This window comes from Paramacrobiotus metropolitanus, unplaced genomic scaffold (assembly GCF_019649055.1).
Source record: "Paramacrobiotus metropolitanus isolate TYO unplaced genomic scaffold, Prichtersi_v1.0 Parri_scaffold0000057, whole genome shotgun sequence".
Taxonomy (NCBI): Eukaryota; Metazoa; Tardigrada; class Eutardigrada; order Parachela; family Macrobiotidae; genus Paramacrobiotus; species Paramacrobiotus metropolitanus.
Genome location: NW_026570277.1, coordinates 421,199 through 444,861, shown reverse-complemented (window position 1 = coordinate 444,861; position 23,663 = coordinate 421,199). Strand labels below are relative to the sequence as shown.

The 23,663-nt window shown below is 40.7% G+C and overlaps 2 protein-coding genes across 2 annotated transcripts; one reads left to right on the top strand and one right to left on the bottom strand.

The window, feature by feature from the left end:
- Positions 1 to 2,901: 2,901 nt before the first annotated feature.
- LOC129592966 (uncharacterized) lies at positions 2,902 to 4,952 on the top strand. The gene is made up of 3 exons (XM_055489125.1): positions 2,902 to 3,940; positions 4,086 to 4,241; positions 4,561 to 4,952. Exons 1-3 carry the CDS (start codon positions 2,981 to 2,983, stop codon positions 4,660 to 4,662), a joined length of 1,218 nt encoding a protein of 405 aa, XP_055345100.1. The 5' UTR covers positions 2,902 to 2,980; the 3' UTR covers positions 4,663 to 4,952.
- A 6,807-nt stretch (positions 4,953 to 11,759) lies between these two features.
- LOC129592919 (uncharacterized) lies at positions 11,760 to 14,619 on the bottom strand. The gene is made up of 3 exons (XM_055489074.1): positions 14,175 to 14,619; positions 12,053 to 12,414; positions 11,760 to 11,832 (listed from the first exon to the last, which is right to left on the bottom strand). The coding sequence occupies exons 1-3, from the start codon at positions 14,523 to 14,525 to the stop codon at positions 11,760 to 11,762; spliced, it is 786 nt and encodes a 261-aa protein (XP_055345049.1). The 5' UTR covers positions 14,526 to 14,619.
- Positions 14,620 to 23,663: the final 9,044 nt, after the last annotated feature.

Below are 23,663 nucleotides of genomic sequence, written 5' to 3'. Positions count from 1 at the left end.
GGTAATCCCAACCAGCAAACTGCGTCTAGCGCACGAAACCGCGGATTAACGAGCGGGTAATTGGCTCACTTAGCAGCGGTGCATACGCGTTATACTCAAAACGCGGAAGTTAGGCAACATAGGGAAACTCCCGTATATACTCATAACGGGAAAACGGTTTCCAGGAAGATTACCGGCTTATCCCGCAGTGGACGATCCGACAAGGAATACTAATTATGATGGATTAAAAGTGTGGAGCACTGTTGACAGTAAGAACAACGTGCGTAAAAGTTTATGGAACAACGACATAGATAGAGAAAGGTTACAATTTGTGGTCGGCGTTGTGGGCGCTTAATACAGCGCTTTTGACGAGGTCCAACGTTGCGTGATGTGGGTATTGTTCAGCAGGAAGATGGTGAAGTGTGAAAAGACCGATCAACTGCGCGGAGGGAGCGGGGAAACCGGGAAGCAAACCGTGTACTTGTAGTCTATAGAGATTTATAGTGGGTTAGCGCGCCGGTTGCATCGAACATGACGTGATCTTATTCTTGCGCTCGCGTGGAAGACTGGAAGTGCACTAATGTAACGTGCGACAGCAACGTGTGTACATACGTGCAATGACAGCAGTACCGAATTCCAGTGGTTTTAAGCTGTTGTCTGTAAATACCTAATTACTAAACTACTCCGATTTATGCAAATTAATTTCTACAACTTGTCCACTGTGTGCGATAAATGATATATGTATAACAATATTGTACCAGATCTCGTTTCAGATACTTGTTATCTGCTCCACTGTGTATGCGTTGCTGCATTTGATTTGCAAAACAACAAAAACTTATAGATAGCTATATTCATGAGATACATAAAAAATTCATAAACATTACTTATATTTTAAATTAATTGGTATGTTCCGGCATACTGCTGATGCAATACTTCGGCTTTTATTATACCGTATTTTGCTCACTTTAAAGTTTACGTTTCCAAATCTTGCACACCAGGTTTTAAAGTCACATTACTGAATTAATATTAGCCTTACAGAAATGATTTCTTTCATAGTGAAAGCTTCCTGTATCACTTTTGAAGATCGAAAATCAAGAAATGTTCATGAAAACACAAAAGGAACTACTTCAAGTGAACCAGATGCAATGGAGAAGAACAGACGTTCCACGCATTCTACAGACGCAGTTTCAACAGTTTTAGTTTGCAACAAATTCGGTTTGCTTTGAGCATACGGAGCGGCAAAAAGCCAGGTCAAAAGGCGCAAATCGTGAGAACAACAGTTGTTCATATAGATGCCGCATGGGAGATGGATCCCGTGGTGCTGGTGACCGGTGAACAACAAATGAAATCGTAATATAGGAGGAATTTAACTGTTGAGGCCAGCACACCCTGTACTTGATGCCGTCACCCGCCTGGAGTTTTGCGTAGTGGCTAAACATGGGGCTTGTGTACCGCGTCTGATTTAACCATATGTACTGCCGTAACGTCACACTCCAGCCGGCTGACGGCAGCAGTGCCGTGAATTGGTTCGACTGACATGGTTTTCCCCCTATATGTATTGCTTCCGAAGGTAGCGTAGATGTTTGTTGTCAAATTGGCATAGTACCGGTAGTCTTACAGTGTAAATATAGTTAATACATTGTCTATTATTACGCGTGAATGCAACGTCGAACGGATAATAGGAGTACGAGGCGATTTTTGCAGTTGTACATTCATATTTTTCGTACATTTACGCATTTTTGTCCTTTTTTACGCCGTATCGTATTTTTATTACAGTAATTAGTGTTCTGATGTCACTATTGCTCTTCCAGGAAGGACTTTGTAGAATCAATAAAACGCCAGCTTTTCAAAAAACGATTTGACGGGAAAGAAGGCTCGTTTTTAAAAACTATTATGTTGCAGGCGCTCCCTACCATTGCAAATCCATAGAAAACCACCCAGTATGGTAGAACCAAATTTTCGATCTAGTGTTTTCACTGCATCAAGTGTTAGAGCCATACAAGCTGCAGAAACACTGATACAAGTTTACGGAACCAGTGAAAAAGCACAAAACCCCAGCGGGCTGATTGAGCGTAATAACAGCACACAGCAATACCTTCGAGTTTCGACGTTTGTGACACGAGTACAACAAGTTCACAGCATTAGTGTAGAGTCAAAAGCATATCAAGTTCGGAAAAGTTTTATTGTCACCGTTTAGTATTGACTTTTATTTTTTATTATGCAATTTTATATACAGATTATATACAATATATATACAATATACAGATTTTTTATCATGCAATTTTTATTTCGAGAAAGACTAAAATCTACACCAATTGGTAAAATATGGAACCTGTAATTTTAAATGATTAAAGGAACACAATGAACACATACGATATTTACTATTCAGCATGGGATAATCACACATGTAATGATGGAAGCTCTAAAATGTTTGTCATTTGCGCTTGGGCTAGTGTGCGATACGCAGTTTTTAACAGACACGGTCTCCCGGCAACGACATTTCGGTTTGATTACAACTGACAATCGATCGCAGGCAATTTTCTCCCGGAACAAGTACAAATGATGGGGCGATTTCTCACTGGAATTTGTGCACGCAAGTAGACGGCAGACATGACACATACCGGTACGTCAATAATTCTTGTGACTATTGATCAGGAATCTGACCATGGGGTGCAGTCTCGCAACTCGTCCACATGCGTTTCATTTCATATGTTTTTGCTTGATCAGATCTCTCTGAAGGAAAACAGATGAAGTAATTAACTACAGGCAAAGAGCTACCTGCTGTCGTTACTGCCGTACCAGTTTACCCACCTGTTGGCGCCACGAAATGATGGACAGATATAACGCACAGCCTTTTGAGTGGCAGATAAATTCAACAAAATGTTCAGTGTCTTTATTTTTAGTAAACTTTAAATTTGCATTTTGCATTAGAACTCTAACTGTACAGTCGATACTGAACGGTTTCTGTTAGACAGACCCTTTGTGACCTTTCAAGAGCGAAATGTCTAATAACCTTCTCCAGCAGTATGGGCATTTTAACACGCCAGTATGGTATCAGGCACTACTGTACTGCATAGGCCTGCCGTTTTTGCTTCCCAGCGCTCCAGCACAAAAGCTAGCTTATGTTTGGTCATTTTTTCTTATTTTGGGCCAACTTTTTTTTACGTACGCCAACAGATTAATGATTGACCTTAAGAACGATTCTGCCGCCTTTTCAGGGCGTAACTTATTTAGTGTCGTTCAAATAACCGCTCGATATTTTGGTGCAATCTCCTCGTGTTTTATTGTAATTGCTACTTTTCATCAGCGGTGTCAGTACCGTGATTGCCTGCAGTATTTAGAGCAAGTAATATACCCGCTACTTGCAGACCGAGCGAGAGCTAAACGTTGTTGGTATATATCGCGAGCACTGGGAGCTCTAATTATCGGCTGTGCGTGGGTTGGAGAGTGGTTCGCAAGTTACGGCTTTCAGCAAGGATTCGCGGTCGGCAATCAGGAAGGGAATAAAACATTTATTTTTCTGATTATTTGGCATGAAATCCAAGTGCTGTCCACATACGCTGTTTTTAATCCAATATCAGTCGTGCAGACTATACTACAGTATTGTATCGTCGTGCTGCCCTATATTGAATTTATTACTTATGTGCAGCTAATCAAGTTCGTGTTATCTCGCTCTTTGAAAATTCTGGTGACCACGGAAAGGCATTTAACGAATACGCAGCTCAAACACGAATTAGATTTCTGTCGCCTTGCGTTCCAGTCCGTCCAGGACATCAGCCGTGGATTCCGCCATACAACATTACTAAGTACATGTCATCTGTATGTCTTTACCATTGCCATTTTGGGAATTTGGTTTTCGCACGATTTGGAGAACTTCAAGCTGGCCGATTTCGTTTTCGCCTATGTATTTCTTATTTGGTCTGTAATTATGTCCGTCTTCATGATAAATCTGAACAGTAAGGTATGAACATGGTAATTACAAGAAAAAGCGTATAGTAAATTAAAGTAAATATGCACCGGTTACCCTGCCGCGCATCCATGCGAGCCTATAACTGCAAGGAAGACGCATTTGTTAATGCTAAAACTAAATAACTGCCTTTGGACAGACTACTGACATCCTAAGCATGATTAAAAGGATTGGAAACAAAGAGTCGAACGATTCAGCGAGGAGAGAGCTTTGCCTGAAGCTCGTCCAAGATTATCCAAAAGTAATGATTTGTGCGGGTGAAGCTTTGCCCATGGACAACAGTTTCTTTGTCAGTGTAAGTTGTGTGAACACCTTGTAAGTATTTGCTCAAAAACCCTGATCAGCAAAAAGTGCGTGTACTTTACACTTCATTAGCCATCTCATGACTTTTTATATCTCGAGCCTTCAGTTTTACAAAGACAAATGTAATTTATTTATTCTAGCATAAACTAATTACAAGTGAATTTATGGGTAGAAAATGTTATTAATTTGCTATTGAAAGCACAGTTGTACACATGGTTATTAAAGGTGATGCCGTAATTAACGAAAGGGTGTAGACGCACCCATAGTACCTAATATGCGTTGTGTAAAATAATTTCACGTTTTGATTGCAGGTTTTCGGAGTAGTGGCGGGTTATGGAATTATCTTGCTGACGTTCGATCCAACAACGAAACACGAAGATTCCGCCATCACTGCCAACGGGAGCTTTGTTTAAGCTGCATATTGCGGTTATTCTTGTTTGTGTTACACTATCAGCAGCTGAACATTTGATCGTTATTTACTGGTGTTCGTCTGCTTTGTCTAAGTGAAGTAACGCTTCTTCCTGTTAGCTTTAACCAAAACCAAACCTTTCTAAACTCACTTTTTATTATCTGTCACTATCAAAAAAAATTCATTTATCTGTTTTCTGCTGTATCGTTTATCATGAGTATACTGTATACCATTTCAATTTCACTTGTTCATCATTTTAGTGTTTAATTGTATTTGAGTGCGTGGCTAAAGCGCTTTCATCACTGACTGTTTTACAAATGTAGTTGAAAGAAACGATTCAAGCTTAGTTAAAATTACTGAATACTCTGTGAAGGGATGGATACTCTGGATGAAGAAAAAACCGAAAAAAAGGTTTCCGCAATTTAATATTTAAAGGTGGTTCACTCAAACGACCATACGAGTAGTGACCAGTGGCTATGCAGGTGCGCCTGTCATTCATTTATAATCCATTCGCCACCAGCAGAATTTGTGAATGCCACACTAGCGCATAACTAAAGATATCAAGCTTAATCCTTCAGAACCGATATTTAATACTGTGTAATTTCGTATGGTCAACCAACAGGTTGTTGTAACGCTGTTCTTTTCTTGGATCTGTAATGAACATGTCGACACTCAACAGGCGGCAAAGGCTGCTAGCAGTCTCCGACCGCAGCATACTGTTCTTGTATTTTTGCCAGATGCGTACACACTCTGACGACCTTCCTGGCGTAGATGTCAGTTCTCTCGTATTCTGTCAGAGAGACACCTGATCCTGGTCTGCAGTACTCACGCGAACAAAAAATGTTAGGATAAATATTTTGGCGTTGATAAGATGTCCTGACATTAATAGAAATTTTCTATATTTGCAGTAACTGCCGCCGAAACTGTTTGCGCACCTTCCGACGCAATTGAGTGGTTGACCGCTACATCGTGCGGACTTTAAGTCCTGGACCTAATTCAACGGACTTAGTTTTTGCAGTTTTCGTTAAAATTTTATCATGGGAACCAATCCTATTTATCCTTAGCTTTTATATTCAAAAGCTGTAACCGGTTTTCTCTGTAAAAAAGTGCTAAAGCAAATTTTCGATTTGGCATTTGAACTTACAACATGTCGGGGCGTTTTTCTCCATGCGTAGACTAGTCCAAATGAGTAACGGGTTCGTGATATTTTAACCTTAACGAGAATAACATTTATGCACAATAAAGGCACAATCAGAAAATCATGATTAATTTAACGGGTCTGCATAAATGAAATGTAACTTACCAGGGCACGGTCAGAGAACCCCCCCCCCCCTCCGAAAAATTTCATTTTTTAGCTTGAAGATAGAGTAGGTATTGGGAATACTTAAAAAAGGATTTTCATCGGCAAGGTTCAGTGGGCGTGGCCAAATCAATGTACATATTTACGGCACTTGTGTATGGACAGTATGGTCACGTATTCAATCATTGCTGTTATTAATCGTACTGGTGAAAACTCTTATTTTAACCTTTCTTTCGTTAAAGTTCACTATTAAATAAGTGTCAGAATATCTCGCCGGTATTCGATTTGATTCGATTGCATTTGTTACCTCTGTTATTGTTCTTCTGTAAGCGTGCTGCACCACGCGCGCGCCAGTTTTGCCGCTGGTAAGTATAAAGACTTCACAAAACTTTTATGTTATTGTCAAGCTACTTATTTAATAGTGAACTTTAACGAAAGAAAGGTTAAAATAAGAGTTTTCACCAGTACGATTAATAACAGCAATGATTGGAATACGTGACCATACTGTCCTTACACAAGTGCCGTATGTGTTGCTAATACATTGGCAATACATACGACACTTAAAATTGATTTTGGCCACGCCCACTGAACCATTGCCGATGAAAATACTTTTTTAAGTATTCCCAATACCTACTCTAACTTCAAGCAAAAAATGAAATTTTTCGGAGGGGGGAGCCTCTGACCGTGCCCTGGTTAGTAAGATGTACTTTTCAAAATGTGCGAACAACAGACAAAAATGGGCGGCTTTTCATGCCGATTATTTTGGGTTTAGGGACCACTTTTATTTCGTAAACTCCGAAAAGGGACGGGGCGTTAATTTTGGGTTTCCCAGTGCGCCATTAGGTTAATAAGTGACTTCAGGAGCGATCATGCCACCTTCACAGAGCGAAATTTGTTTAGCTTCGAAATGTAAATCATCTGCTGTAGGTTAAAATCATCGGCTAAAAGACTGCTTTAGTCATTTTACGGGAAATGTAATATACAGTTTAATTTTCTGCGAGGGAATAACATGCAGTATAAGGCCAATGATTGAATTCATATTATGCATTGGTAAAGCGCCGTACCTAGAACTGAGTGTAGAATAATGATGTAGTGTGTGAGCACAGTGCACAGAATAGAGATGCTATAGACACAGTGTCGTATTTTAACCGGTACGTATTTTGAGTAAGAAGTATTCAGAAAAATTTTAACTACAAACTCTTAAGCTCTAAAGCATGACCTTTTTATCCCATGCGATTTGAACATTGGTTCATACAAATCACGGTAAATTATTAGATTATATCTTGTGAGCAATACCATGTACGTGTAGTACATACAATGGTGTGGTATCTTGCTCGCACTTTTACAAACTTCACGATCACCTTGAACGAAAATAAAAAAATTTACGGTGCTGATATACCGTGCGGTATCACCCTTAATACGAAAAATTTCTTATCGTTCATCATACCTCGATATACTTCGTCGATAAAACAATATGAGAGGGACGCTGTATTGCAGGTGGAAATACTGTAGCAGCCCGGCTACAAAGTATAACATTGCATTTCTGTTTTTGATGCACATCTAGACTTGCACATAAATGCTTCGGCATCGAATTCTTAAGTTAGGGAACGCTCATTCACCGACCATACATCAGTGAAATAGTTTTGGGCATTCCGGTTAACGCAAACTTATAACGGTACTACGGTACTAACTGTACTACACCGTCGCTGAATAGCATGTACAGTGTAAATATCGCACAAAAAAACAGTTCAATAAAAGATCCTGCTAGAACTCTGTATCATAAAATATAACACCTTTTGCTGCGCTCCACGTTTTGTTGCAGCGCAAAAAGTGTGTTCGTGTTCACACTTCACAGGTATCATACGGTGTTCACTCAGTGTTCAGTAATTAACGGTGTTCAGTATTAAGGCGATCATGATCTCGGTACGGCGGAGTCGGAGAACTTATTCGGTCGAACGTCTAACAAACAAAGTTCGCACCATGAGTTCGCTTGAATCCTTCTGGATTTACTGATGACTGCACACGCTTAACAACAGCGTTAATTCTTTTGACGTCCGTCCATGGTCGCTTCTCCGTAGATTTTAGTGTGAATCGCTGCATCGCGGATACCATTGTAAAAAAGATGATCATTTTGGCAAATCTCTCACCGCTGAAGATACGGCGACATAGGCACAGAGAGGTGCTGATAGCACAAGCATTTTCTGGTTCAAGTTTTTTGCGCAGTCTACTTGTTGCAAAGGGAAAACTATTAGGATTCCCTACACTTTCCACTGGAGTCCAGAAATCGTTCGGGCTGAAATATCCAGAAATCAGGTAATCCTGCTCCAAAAGTGAACGCCATAGTAATTTATGGTTAGAGGTGTGTCTGCAAATGGAGCAGAATAAATTTCTATTAGTCTATCTTTTCTTTAGCCTTTTTCTTTAAATTTTTTTCCAGCTTTCACTTAGACGGCTACGTAAAATTTGCTAAATCAGGTACAAAAAAGATTTCAGCTTTTCGTCTTTTCTGACCTTTTGGAGTTAGGTGGACGTTTAAGGTGACATCTGGTTGGATCTCCTGTTGCAATCCGTAAAACTGCAATTACCACCGTTGGCAGTTTTGACGTCTGCATCAACAATGAACAGTCTAACCTTCGTTTAGAACGGCTTTGTTATACGGAGAACGTTCCTGTCCGACCTACCCGGAATTTTGTCGGGACCGAAGTTGACGTCGATCTCTTCTTGGATTTTCTTCTGTATTTCGGGATGAGACGCGATTAGCAGCGCCCTCCATTAAAGAGCGGCCAGAGTGCCATCGAGTCCTGCTATAAATTATAATTAACAAGCAGTATATCTGTATGTATGGTCTTTCAGCGCGGAGTTCTAAGGCATCCAAATCGTAATACTTTTATTTTGGGTGACTGTTAGTATAGTGTTGCATGACGCTTTCTTTAGGTGGACAAATAAATTTAACGTCTTTTACGGTACTAGTATTAGGTACAATTTATGGCCATCAAAAGGTGGATGAATGAATGAAATCCCGCACATTCTCCGCATCAGGCTTAGTAATATCATCAGTTTCTTGAGACTTATACAAACTATTCTCTGCAGCCAGTCAGTCCTTTAAGTTAACACACGATAGTAAAGATACTGTACCCAGAACGCAGCATTTGTCTTCTGTCAAGCTGATTACGCGTAGTTTCCTTTCGTTTGTGTGAAAAAAATTTTTAAACTCATAAACATTTAAACACATAAAATGCATAAATAATTTACAAACGTTCCGTTGATATTATATTTTGGCAAGCTTCGATGTTGCTCAACTGCCTCCTCAGCTGCTCTGTTGCTGTTTACATCTGGAACAGTTGCTCACCACACTACGTGAGCTGCAGCGAGCAGCCGGGTATTGCTAAAGTCTGTGACTGTGACTGGGTGGGACTGGGTGGGACTGTGAGTCTATGTGACTGGGACCTTATGTGAGTGTGACCGTCTGTGACTGTGCCACACTGGGCGTGGGAATGATTGGGACTGTGACCTTTTGGGAGTGGGGCTAGTGGTTGTAGCAGTTCGCCAACCAACTGACCGGGCACTTCCGGTCAAATTTTTTAACTAGCTTTTTGTGTTAAAAGGCAGTACTTGCAAGCTTATTCTGTAAGGCAGTACTTCGTAAGGCTTTCTAGAAATCCCAAAGGATGGCATTCGTCGAAGAGAATATTTAATTTCCTTATAACATACAGAGTATAATAAAATTCAAAACCAAAATAACAGAAACCATAACTGCTACACGAACCATGACCGCTATCTAGGCAAACCGAACCGCTAGTACACTGGAACAGGGTACTGCGCAGGGAAAAACTGCCAAAAAAAAACAGTGCAGTAACCATTCAGAACTGGTGTTCAGCAATATTAATTCTCATCAACAGATTTTGAAAATACATGTTTTTTAAGATAACGTAACGAAGAAAATTTAAGCGAGGCAAAAAACCAAAAAATACCTGCAACTGGATCAATAACAAAGGAATACTGGCGTAATATCGAACCTTACGGAAATAAGAAGCTAACCGTTAATGAAAAATATTAAAAAATCGCAAAAATTGCTTGCTTGTGCTTTTCATCCAACTTTTCCTTCGTTTCTGCCGAGATTACGAAAGTTGCAGATTTCAAAGCGGGCGTGTTCACGCTGTTAGTTGCTGCAACAATGCACCCATTATTAGCATGGCAGTAGACGTTTGACGGCTTTCCCTGTCGTTGAACACCGTTGCGGGGGTATATTCTAGTGCCCACTGACACAAACATCAAATCATTTGGTGAATCAGGTTTAATGTGGGGCTGTTTGCGAAAGTTCCTTCGACATCCGCTGCACTTGGTTGTTTGAGAACTGCAATCCTCTAGCAGCCATAATTCATATTCGCCCGGTTGTGGCTTCGGTTTGTCAGCCAAATTACGAACCAACACGAAATCCCAAATCTTTTCCATGGATTTCTTTTTAAACGACTCTCGGTCAACAGGAAGAGCCTCTGAAATTGTACGGTTTACATTATGTGGGTACAGAGCAGCAAGGTTAGTTATTGTAAAAGCTTTGTTATAACAAATCAGTTATTTAATTTATGCCTGTAAGCTAGACACAAACAATAACGATAAATTTTAGTTAATGGTTGCTTATATTTGGTACGAAATTGTATATCTATCTTGTAAAATAATACGTTGTATTTGTCTCTTGCCACACATATATGTAATTACAAATCCCACCTTGCTCTTCCACACCTTCCTCATCAACTGTAGTCAGTTCAACTCTGCGCTTACGGCAAGCAGTAGAGCTAGTGCTTGCAAAGGACGAGTCATCGGCAAGCGGTTGAATTGACAGTAGGCTGACTGGTGGTGGCCTTCGGAGCTTCGCACCTTTGCGAATACCGGTGCCATGGAGTTTTTTCCCTGCATCAGCTGGAGCACTGAGGTCAATCGCACGATGTAAGCCGAACCGATTTCCAAATCGCACATCGTTCGAATTCGCCCAGGTAACTAACGTGTCTAAGGATTGCGTATGAATGGCCACAGCAAATATGTCTGGGCAAATACCAAATGTTACATAGTGGCTGCAGGTTTTGTCGCACTCGATTCGGTTCAGGTTTCCGTCCAGCGTCACTGTTAGCAACTGCCCGGGTTTATGACCGCACACGAGAAATCGGTTTCCATTGCTGCCAGGTGCTAGGACTATGGGATTGGGTTTTTGCAGTAACACATCGGCTTTTTCAAGCATAGATGCCAAAAGGTCACGACTAAACGTTTTGATCTGCCCGACTGCTTCGCCGTGCGGATGGCTGCAAGATTAGTAGTTATTATGTTATGTGTTAATAAGCAGATTTAGTTACGAGTGGTAATAGTATAATAGTATAATAGGGGTTTACTCATGTGGTTATAATAGTGGTTTAGTTGTAGTACAGTAGGTGCTGGCTGTGGGCACGGGAATTCTGCACGGGATTTGGCTTCGTGCACGGGTAAATTATTTAAATTTCTAAATTTAAACCTTGTATTTTAATTTAAATTTTTTTTACTTAATTAAAATGAAATCTTACTCACTTGACCCATAATTTTTCAACAAAAATACAGTAAAGTACTTGAAAAACTGCGAAATTATAATTGCTCTACTATATAATCCGCCAATGCTTTGCATTTAACATTACCGTGAAGCACTTGCAAGTCATAGTAAAAAGAATAGAAGGCGTGAGAATTTCTCTAATATTTTCAACAAGAATTTATGTAATGGAGCCATTTCTATGTAACACAGCCACCTGAGCCACGTGGGAATTTCTGTAGTATACTCATGGCTAGCGGTTTCGGGATGCACCTGGAACTTGTAAGCAAGGTCTGATGCAAAAGTACTTGATGGCCGTTGGGAAACTATAAACGTTACGATCAAAAGGCGAAAATCATAAAAAAATTAAAAAAATCCGTCTACACCCGTGCGGACCCAAAAAGGTCACCCGTGTCCGAACTCAGTGCACGTATCTAAATCCCGTGCAAACACCCGTGCACGCAGCATGGACCAAATAATTAAGTACCATAAACCACTACGCTTACAGAAGCGAAATAATGTAACAAGATCGTGTTTATCACTGACCATGTCAAGCGATCTGGCGCTTCGTCTCCGTTTTCCGGTTGGCTGTCAGCCTTCTCGATGCTGAATGGTTCACGGTGAATACCCTTCTTAAAAGCCCGCTTTTGAAATTCGGATGTTGGGAGTAATTCTTTGAAGTCCGCTTCCAAGTGCTTGTACGCAGGAATTATTTCGTACAAACCGGATTTAATTGTGGCATATTCGAACTCTTGAAGATCTTTTTTCGCAAAGATTTCCATATCTTTCACAAAACGATTAATGCCCCTCAAGCTGTTAAACCCTTTCTTAATTCTTTTGTTCGCACTTTCAACGGCGTTCTGGTTGTAATATCCGGCGCCGACATTTGCCGCTTTACGTGCTGCAGCCTGGCAAGTATAACATGCAGCTTTATTAATAATAATATAGCTTAATAAAAATAATATGCTATAAAAACTGAAATATTAAGCAGTATTTTTGCGGTTAAAAAGTATGAGTAAACAAGCAGTGCAAAACGAATTACTATCGATACTATTTTACGAGTGAAGTGGTCAGTAAACGTTTGATTGAGTAGTTCGTCGCCTTACCGAATAACGTTCCTGAAATAAGGGTGCTTTGCTTTTGAAAAAGTATTCTGCCAGCTTGGGCCCGTTAGCATGCATTGCTCCCAACGTTAAGCGTAGCTGCTCTCCAGCTTTTTCGTAATCTTCCGGTGTTTCGCAGTCAATATACCCCGGTACTCTTTGGTCTCCGACAACACGCCCAAAAACAAGCGCGAGCACCTGGTCCTTGACATTCGACATTTTAAAGTCTTCCGCTTTTCGACTGATGTTGTCAATTGCGTGGATGATACAAAGAATATGTGGTACAGTTGAAAAAATTGTCTGGAATGCGCCATAAAGTGCCCGCAAAAATTTGCTCAAATGTTGTTAAATTACAAGGTAGCCTCCTGCTTTCGGCGGTACAATGCTTATCGACCGAAGCGAAGCGAAGGTCCTCTATGTTCAAGGAAACTGGAATTTTGTCTGTCCGTCGGTCACGCACAAATTTATCCGTCGGTCACAAAAAATTATAAAATTAAAATAAAACAAATACAAATAAAAATTAAATAATTGTATTTAAAAATTATCGTCTCTGTTGTATGAATGTGAGTGTTATATAAAACATTCAGTAAGACCTATAAGAACAGCAATACGGCGCTTTTTTGGTTGTCGGTCTCGCACTAAACCGCTGAATATCCAGAACGTAATATTTTGGGTATTATCATGAGTTTTTGTTATACTGTAGATACGTACAGGGGTATTTCATAGATTAATAATCAATAATAAGGTCACGTGAAGAATAATAATAAGGGTAAATTCAATACTAAGAAGCGTGAAGGTCACGTTTTTGTTGGCTTTACTGACCATACCAGTTCTTAAATTCCTTTTTAAAAAGCAAAAAAAAAGGTATACAAGCGAAAAACGGTAGGGTAAACATGGAGGTTAACAAAGAGAACAAGACAGGATCTTTCTGTAGGTGTGGTTGTGACTTCCGCCAGTCCAAACAAACGATGAAGTACAAAAATTCTCGAAGATCGAAGTCACAACGAAAATGCCTTAACACTCGCCCTCGGCCATGTGCGAATAGCCTCAACGGGGGGAAAAGCGGTGACATTACAAAGGTGGTGTCAGGGTGGTGAGAATAGCTATTTCCTAATACTGTATTTAATTCGAAATAAATACTTAATCAACATAAACATTACGTATTTGTCAACATTAATCAACATAAAAATTAATAACATCAATGTTTTAATGTTTAAATTTTGATGGCTATTGCGTATTAAAACCACATAATAATAACCTAAGTATTTTTGAACAAATCTCAGTTTCCGGCTTCGTTTCGGTCTAATAGTGCTAGCCAGAAGCGGTGCACTTCCCTAGTATATTTGGCAAGTAATGCTACTGAATGTCGGGGATGAAATTACAATAGTTTACTACGACCACTGGCAATTTGCACTCAAATCTGTTTCTTAATTTTTCATTGGGAATATTACGTGTAATACTTACATATATGCAACCCACGTTCAATGTAAGCACACGTAAAAATATATGTACTTGTAAATAATATACTGCAAGCATAAAAACCTTCTACTTAAACATTCGCTTACTTTATCGCCGTCGGTTCCAAGAAACTTTGCCTTGGTAAGCTGGGGCCTGACATTTAAAAGCATAGCGGCCATCCGCTGATACGCTTCTCCCGTCTTTCTCTTGTGGATAAAGGTGACACCAATTATGACAGAACTGACCCGAGTTGTACGGTTGCGCAACATCAGGTGGCGCGTCACGACGGTGGTAACGTAGTATTCGCCCACATTAAATGTAGTATCCACAGAAATTCCTGCAGCTGGTGCGAACCGCACTAGGTCGTCTAGCTGCGTGTCTAGAGCCAGCATCACAATGAGATCCGGTGCAATAACCACTTCGCGTACGAACGCAGAACTTTTGCCGTGATTATCCATACAGGCCAGAATAACCGCGTTTAACTCCTCGTCTTTGGTCGGTTTTTGGGCTGCTTTGAAGTTGTAAATCGATTTGTGAGACGGAATTTGGGCAGTCGAAGCTAGATTCTCAATTGGACCGACTTCCTCCAAAATGTCAGCGCGAATAGTCGAAGCGTCTTTTCCACTTTCTAATTAAATATAGAAAATTTTGTGATGTTGCCTAGCATTTTAAAAATTCTGTAGTCATAGCTAATATATCAAATATAAATAATATAATAACGTTAGTATACAATAAAGTTAAACAATTTGCTTACCACAACCCTTTTTAATCTTTTCTTTCGTGGATTCATACATTCGTTCATAAGGTTTTCCGGTTCGCTCTTTTCCGTGGCTGGTAATGGCGAACGATTTGTCTTCTTTATCGGAAAAGTAATATTGTAGGACAGCAAATCCCAGCTCGCGACAAAACACAGTCACGCGTTTGAAGGTCGGTTCACTGAAGTTTGTATAGGTGAAACGGCGAAACTCCGTTCCCTCCGCTTCGTTCTAAAATATAATGTTTTAAGCATTAAGCGGCTAGGTTCACGGATGACCTTTTGAAATCCGCATGGGATAGAGGGATGGTTTACGATGAAGCGTTATAATTTATTGGTGAAGTCTGCTCATGCCACCTTTGGCTGCTAGTACCACCTTTTGCACACCAATTTTAACTTTAAGGCTTGCAAAAATAATTATTCTGCCTAAAGTATTCTAGGAAGCGTAGCGCACTGCCTGTTCATGTTTTTTTTTACTAACCGATGTATATACATCCGATCCGCTCCATCGGTAGAAATGAATGGTCTTCCCATTGCTTTGCTCCCATCGACCGTTGCTGTCCGATAACACATCTCCCGGACTTGCCAAACACGACAATTTGATAACAAAAAGTGATGTCCGCTGCACTTGATGTGGGACTCTGGTGGCCACTTTCACACCACGTTTCTGTTTCTTCGCTTTAAAAATCAGCTCGGCTGCGTAAAGGTTCGTAATGAACGAGAGGTGCTTGGTGCTGATTACGAAAGACAAAGATAAGAAACCGAAAACAAGTGCGCTGGTTGGCTTCCGATGTTTCCTTCAGCCGGTCTTCTCTGAGTCGCCTGCATAGTTCCAATCCTTCTCTCACAGAGAAAACGAGAGGGTCAAGACCAGATCACACCTACGTGCGACAGCCTAGGAATTTGAAAGGCTTTTGTTTGTTGATGTTTGCCGCATACGAATAATGCCGCTCTGTGCCCTAAAGTGGCAGACACTAGGCAGACACACAAGAACGCAGCAGAGGGATACCGCATACTCAGTGGTCGATCACGCTGGACGCTACACAAACTTTTCCCGAATAGGCTAAAATAATGTGTACGAGGAGGGGGTAAATATACGGGATAGACGGAAAAAACGGCAATAACAAGGGATAACCATGCCCGGTTCGTGCAACACGGCCAGCCACCAATGAAAGGCAGTTCAGTGACATCACGCAGAATAGCCGTTGATGCTCGGGTTTCGATTTCTCCGTAGACTTCTATGTTGAACTCAAATATAAGCGTCTCGCACATTTCAGAATCAAACCGTACAGTCTATATACGAAAAGAACAAGAAAAAATTAACAAGATTTTCGATACCAAGCAAGCCGTTATCTATGAAAACTGAAACAAGTTTGAGCCATTTGAGTTTCTCGCAGACTAAGCGCAGGAGCTGAATGGTTAGGTTCCAGTTCCACGCAGATCCTATGCTTTGCCTATGGGAAACCTTATTGGCTCTAACTTGTCGTATTCCTCATTGAAAATGGCTTCCTTGGTATCAAAAATCTTGAAAATTTTTTCTTGTTCTTTTGAGATATAGACTGTACGGTTTAATTCTGAAATGTGCAAGGCGCTGGTGTTTTAGTATAACATAGAAGTCTACGGAGGAGACACCTGCAGAAGGCAGCATTTTGTGACGTGTCTCCGGACTGCCTTCCCTTGGTGGCTGGCCGTGTTGCACAACAAGTGAATGGTTATCCCTTATTATTGCCGTTTTTTTCGTCTATCCCGTATATTTACCCCCTCCTCGTAGTGATACACATTTTTTATAGTGATACATGTGTAGCGTGTATTTTTAATTGACCAAGTGTGCAAGATAAAAGAACTTCAGAACCATTTAAAAAAGTGAAGGAGGGGTCTGCTGAAGATAAATAAAAGAATCATTAACCCGGCAGTGCTCGGACTATCAAGGAATTTTTTGTTAGAGCTCAAATTGAAACTGTAAGATAACAAAAATGTGATGATCTTAACCTATTTTTTTGAAATTTTTTCAAACAGTAGTTTAAAATTTAAACGGTAGGTGAAAATTTCACCAGTTGGGCATTGATGGTGGTCGATTCCTACGGTCTGGATAAGGTGGTTGCCGGCGCGACAGAGCGAAAAAGCGCTTGCGATACATTTCCTGGGAATGTAATTCCTTTGAATCAACTTGCACTCAGTAGCTAGTTGATACAGGTAGCCTATGGTGTTTAAGATTTTGCGTTTCGCAGCGTCTCTGAATTATTAAAAAAATCTTTCTAAATGCCGGTCAGTATGTTACAGGACCAGAATGGTTTGCGCCATTTCACATATCCGCAAAACATCGCTGCCATAATTACGCCTAATTACCAAGGAACAATGAAGCTAGGTACACATGTCCAACAAAAGAAGCAAATATAGTAGTACTGACAACCACTCGTGATTTCTCAAAGAGGATGTGGCAGAACTTATTGGAATCAATACACGGACAGACACGGTTTATTACGCAACGCAGGACGTGCTTGGCCTGCTATCATAAAAACTTTCAAAGCCAGAAAAACTTTCGTGTCCCAAATTACTCAAAACATAGTCGCATTTCCACATCTACCTATATATATAAGCCTGTTACACCGAACAACTGTCCATAATTCAAATTTTTTTAAAAATTTAAAAGAACAATTGCTGTTTACCGGCATCGGCTTAATTTCTTCCGACCATGGAGAAAGCTATCGCGGAGCTTAAAGCGGCGTTCACTGACAACAAGTAAGTACCGACTACGGTTACACATACGCTTTAAAATGTGCGAAAAAAATAAGTACTTCACTAACTTAAAAGATATATTGTATACTAATATATGTAGGCGTGTGAACGCGTTGCCTCTTGTAAAACATACATACCGAATAAAGTTATTTATATAATACTCGGTATATCGTAATACTTGTAGCCCACCTATCGTTAGCAAAAAATCAATTTTGAATAACTGGACAGTATGACCTTTTCGTTCTTAATTTCCATACAGGTTGGAAATGCCCGCAACGTTGCCAAAATTTATTGTTCGAGCTGCCGGAGATAAGAAGGGCAACGTTGCGCGTCATCGAGTGTATACTGCACTAAGCCAGCATATGCAGGTTTTAACGAAATTATTATTATAACGGAACTGCTATCTGAAAACAGTGCTGAATCGTGCACCACTGCCAAATGATTTGGCATTGAAAGCAAACTGTTTCTGGTTACACAAAATCACCGCATCTTACTGAAGTCTGCTGTGTTTGTTAGATCATATTGCTCCGTTTGCTCCGTTTCCTATAACAGGCGAGCAAAACAGGGTAATAAAATCAAAGAATTGCTCCCTACTAATTGTTTGCTTTGATTGCGTTAATTAGTTTTACACGAGTCAGCTGGCATCGGCATAGCTTTGACCAGCGGGCAGCCGCCAGATAACAAGAATTGAGCGGAGCTGGTTATTCTGTCTGTACAGGCAGCCGTTACCGTTCTCCTTCAATGCCCAAGTGGTGCAATTTTCACCTATGGTTTTCAAAAATTCTCTGAACGTTCTCCACAAAAAAAATATTTGTTCAAACTGGTGGAACTTTATCATGTGGATACAACGCTACGACTGATTAAATTTCAATTTTTTCGCATTACATACGATTCAGTTTCACTTCGTAGAACTTTTCGATAATTTTGCAACGTTTTTTAAGCAATATGTTTTTTTTCTGGTGTGTTTTAACAAAAAACTAAAATACTGTGTGGAAAGAGCAAAACGCTTTATCTAATGAATATTTTGTTGTGTTGATAACAATTGTGCTAATTATGCAAAAATTGGCGAACTTTACTGGTGCTTTTTTCACCTAGCAGACGCTGCCGAGTTAATGCTACTTTTGACTATTTTTCTTGGAATTTCTAGAATGCCGTACGAAGCACTGCCTTACAGAATAAGCTTGCATACTGCCTTTTAACACAAAAAGCTAGTTAAAAAATTTGACCGGAAGTGCCCGGTCAGTTGGTTGGCGAACTGCTACAACCACTAGCCCCACTCCCAAAAGGTTACAGTCCCAATCATCCCCACGCCCAGTGTGGCACAGTCACAGACGGTCACACTCACATAAGGTCCCAGTCACATAGACTCACAGTCCCACCCAGTCACAGTCACAGACTTTAGCAATACCCCGAGCGGCCATGGTCATGTGACAATGCGCGCTTACTTTATAGCTCGGCAAACTGAAACAAGTACTGTAGTAGAATGGTTGAACCTTTAACTGCTGTACATCACTGTATATTATCAACCAGAAGCCTGCCAAGAGCGATGTTGAAATTGCACGAATACAATGAGGAAGTACAACTGAAAGCTGAACAAATCCCCGGCGGGCAGGTAGAGCGAGATGGCGTTATGAAATAACCATGCTACGTTAGTGATGTAACAGGTAGCACGGTACCATTATAGCAGCGCTGACTAATATTTAAACAACGAATTCGAATGCTTTACTGGTCACAACGATCGTTGAAAAATTTACAGTTCCGCCGCGCAGCTTATTAAAATGCCTCGAATTTCAGTTGTATTTTTTTCTTGCGTTGTTTTGATTACGTGGACTGTTGCAACAGCCACTGCGGACCACGAAACCGCAGCAGGCATTGCGTCGCAAGCCATGAAAAACTCAACCTCGGCGGGAAACACATCCAACGCCACCACACCGGTCAAGCCGCCCAATGTACAAAGCAGATTTGTGATTCTAGATCCATCAAATATGCCGAAATTTAAAGGCTGATTCTGCATGGCACTGGATTTGTATTACAAGATGTTTTGCCGGATCCCTAAAGATTACTCAGATTTTAAGCTGTTCCTTGATTTTTGCCCAGTACACCCTAATATTCTCAAATAGCTTGTTGCTTTTGACATTTTGAGTTTTTTCATCGTACTATTTTGGAAAGTGTAAACGAACAGCTACAATATTATCACGTTATATGGCCTATTATTTTGGTAATTTTTGCCACAAACGTCGTTTAATATTGTACTCTGTACTCGTACGCGCACTGTATCTGTACTGTACCGCTGTACTACTGTAGTACTACCGCTAAACACTGCTTTCATTAAAACGCGCATGTAAAGAATACAAATGTGAAGAATACAGTCTGAACGAGTATCTGTAATGCACACAGCCGAAGAATTCTCATTCTCTGTGCAAAGGTAATTATAAAACTAATGAGCCGTAGCATCTTGCACAAGCCGACTTGAGAGCGCACCTCACAGTCAGCAACCTTATCTCAGTGTTCCGGAAGCTTTCTTTTTAAAGCGGCCCAATCAAAAATGTTCGGAAGAAGGAAACACAAAACAGACTGTTTCGTAGGACAAGGGCTAAATGTCACTTATTCAAACGCTGTCCGGAAATTTAAAGTATTCCGGTATTGTTACCGACTACAAAGAAGTTTTGCTTTAAAAAAAATTCTATCGTGTTTTGACAGTAAGACGATAACATATTACTATATATCGGCGTTTGGATTAGGCTCTAGTAAAAATTTGCAAAAAAGTAAGCTTTTTGATGTAAGGCACCGCTCATGCAATCCGACCCAAGCAGTACATACAAATAACCGTAATTTCCTTACATGTATTGAAAGGTGCTATTATAGTCCCTCGAATAAATAGCTTTAAAATAATTTTATTGTTGTAATGTGCCAAATCGCGCAGTTGTTTTGCGACATTTACACGATAGTGCACTATAAGGACTTCTGAGCGACTACGATACTGATTAAAAAATGTTCTTGAAGAAATTTCTTGCTTGCTCTGTTAATCGATGCGATTAAGAAAGTTCGCCAATCTGCAAAATCGAAAATTTCTTTATTCGGTAGTGATTGAGAAACTTCACTTTGAGCTGGCTTAAAATCGGCCAGTACATACTTGCTTTCTGTGAGTCTAGTCACCTCCATTGAAACTCGGTAAAACTGGTTGAGTTCTGAATCGGAATTATAATCGGCCTAGGCGCCTAGGCCTAGGCCCCTAAATTGGTGCCTAGGCCCCTAAATTTAATACTGCGAATATTAATAGGTTGTAATTTGCTGTTCGTTTTCAGAGTTTTGACTCAGAAATAAAAAACAAGGGTGCGCATGTTCTTTTAGAAGTTTGACAATCTGAGTGGCTCATCCTCAGCTACAGGACGCACACATTCTTTTAAATTAAATTAAATTTGCTGCAAATTTCAAAAATACCATCTTCGTCAATTGTCGCTGTCACAGGGTGCCAAAAGGCAGAAGGTACTGGAAAATCGCATTTCAGTTGGTTCTCAGTTTGGCCCACGACAATTACGGGATCAGGTATTGATACAGGCACATGAAATATCAGTTGAACACTATCTTAATTTGTCTGCGCATGGACATTTTTCACGATTTTGTTCAGCAGGCCAAAGATTGTGTGCTGGCGCCAGATGTGCAAACAGGTGGACGGCCGTCTCGGCATACGCCAAAACTTCTCCTGTGTTCCATCAGACTGGAAGAGCAGCATGAACCTAGGCTGCTGTTCCAGCCCGTGTCAGTGAGATTTTTATGTAAATATTTTGGCCTTGATCAGACGTCTGTCACGTGAAACATGAGAATTACTGACCTGCATACATGCCGTGCGCACTGGGTACCATATACTGCCGTGGTGGTTTGCGCATTCCTGACGCAACAAAAAGGCTGGTCGAGGCAAGACGCAGTCAGACTCTTACGCTTAAGACAAATTTAACGGATAAAGTTTTCATGTGAATCTGCACTGTGCACTGTGCAGTATCTGCCAACATTTCGTTTTAATCGTTCGTTCTATTTTTCGCTTCATTTTGTGGGTTGACCTTTTGTCATATAAGTCAAGCTTGGTGAGCAGATATGGCCAATAATGGACTGCAACACATTTCGAAGATCAAGACACCAAAGCTGTACAAGGCATTGTTATACGTTATTGGTCTGCCCTTCCTGCTCCCCAAATGTCCAGCACAAAAGCTTGCTTACGCTTGGTCACTGCTCCTTTTCCTGTTCCAAATAGTTTTCACATACGGTAGCCGCCTAATGCTGGACATCAAGCACGATTCCGCCGCCTTTTCAGAGCGGAACTTATTCAGTTTTGTAAGAATTACCGCGCGCTACTGGGCCTCTATCTCCGCTCCTTTGATAACAGCTGCAACGTTTCGACAACGTCACCATTACCGTCAGTGTTCCAAATATCTGAAGCAAATAATCTATCCGCTGGTGGGAGACAGAACGGTAATCCAACGTCAATGGTATAACTGGCACGCCCTATATGCAGTGGTTATCGGGTGTGGTTTGTTTGGGGAGTCACTCGGACAAAACGGTTTCCAGTTGGCATTCTCGATAAGCAGAGCTGCTGGGAATAAAACATTCACCCTTTTTATTCCATGGCCAGGATGGGAAGTGCAATCCACTTACGCCATTTTTAATCCGATATCCGTTATCCTTACAGTTATACAGTACAGTATCCTAGCACTGCCATACACCGAAATCCTCACCTGGATTCAGTTAACAAAAAAGGTGATTTCCCGCTCTTTGGAGATACTGACCTCAGAAAAACATTTAACGAATGCTCAGTTAAAGTTTGAACTGGAGGTCTGCCGGGTGACCTTTCAGTTCATCCAAAATATGAGCACAGCATTCCGTCATGTAACATTAGTCACCGCGTGCCAGTTGTACATTTTTTCGGTAGAGTTCTTGGGAATATATTATTCCCACAATTTGAAAGCATTCGTACAGGCCGATCTTACTCCCGCCTACGTGGCATTAGTGTGGTCTATTTTCATGGCCAAGTCGATGATCAGCCTCAGCAGACAGGTACTGTATGGATATACAGTAGGTAGTCAATTAGCGCATAAAAAAGCCAGGCTTCGTAGCTACATGTTAAAGTACAGTATTTTAAGTACCGGTGCAAGGTACAATGCTTGGCCAGTGCTCTCATCAGTAGACATGGATAACTGTTGACGGGGATAAGTTAAATAACTAATCTATTCTTCTCCACAGACTACGGATACAATCAGCAAAATCAGAGATATCGGTGCGGAAGCAAAGAACGATCCGGTGCGGCGGAAACTCTGTTCAGAATTCACCGCAGATTACCCAAAGGTGGCACTTTATGCCGAGGAGGCATTACCCCTCGACAACAGCTACTTTGTTAGTGTAAGTAATAATATGGAACGCCTTATTGGCTGCTACTGAAATGTTTGACTACAAACCATAGAGTCATCACCTAATGACTACAGCCTCTTAATTATTACAATATATGCCGTATACTGAAACCTTGTAATAAACAACGTTTGTGCCGTATACTGAAACCTTTTACTGTGCCTTCAATTTTATATAGAAGTAGCAGAAATATATTATTAGAGGAACCAATAAAAAAATATGACCGGCCCCTGGCAGCAAGTGATAGCGTTACTGTATGTACAGACAGTACAGTACATAAGGTATTACACAGCCGAGAAAGTAGCAACTTCAGGGCGGATCTTTGGAGCAAGACTCTCGTTCGTTAACGACTGAAAAGCTTCGGTACTTGAGGGGAACAATAAATGTTCACCGGCGAAGCTTTCTAAATTGGTGCCAGCACTTTTCTTCTCCTGCTGTTGGGTTCTTGGTTATTTTATACGGGTATATAGCGGCATAGATTTGCCATTAACTGGACTACTGGAGTAACTGTATGCAAATTCTAACGGTTCAAGTAATTTTACGTGACGATTGCAGGTAATTGGAGTGTTAGCTGGATACGCGATAATATTAATGACGTTCAATCCCTCGACCAAACCTGGCGATTCAGTTACCGCTGTCAATGGGAGCTGTTCTTAAACAAGTTATCAGCACTGCGTACTGAATTCACTTTGATTCGGGAGAGTTTGTG

What these genes read in the sequence shown, in the direction of transcription:
- LOC129592966 (XM_055489125.1), top strand. Translation starts at nt 2,981, where the DNA reads ATGTCTAATAACCTTCTCCAGCAGTATGGGCATTTTAACACGCCAGTA. An exon ending in TGATAAATCTGAACAGTAAG is followed by an intron (nt 3,941 to 4,085) that starts GTATGAACATGG and finishes GCCTTTGGACAG; the next exon opens with ACTACTGACATCCTAAGCAT. An exon ending in ACAACAGTTTCTTTGTCAGT is followed by an intron (nt 4,242 to 4,560) that starts GTAAGTTGTGTG and finishes TTTTGATTGCAG; the next exon opens with GTTTTCGGAGTAGTGGCGGG.
- LOC129592919 (XM_055489074.1), bottom strand. Translation starts at nt 14,525, where the DNA reads ATGGATAATCACGGCAAAAGTTCTGCGTTCGTACGCGAAGTGGTTATT. An exon ending in TTGGAACCGACGGCGATAAA is followed by an intron (nt 12,415 to 14,174) that starts GTAAGCGAATGT and finishes TATACTTGCCAG; the next exon opens with GCTGCAGCACGTAAAGCGGC. An exon ending in GCGCCAGATCGCTTGACATG is followed by an intron (nt 11,833 to 12,052) that starts GTCAGTGATAAA and finishes TAACGTTTATAG; the next exon opens with TTTCCCAACGGCCATCAAGT.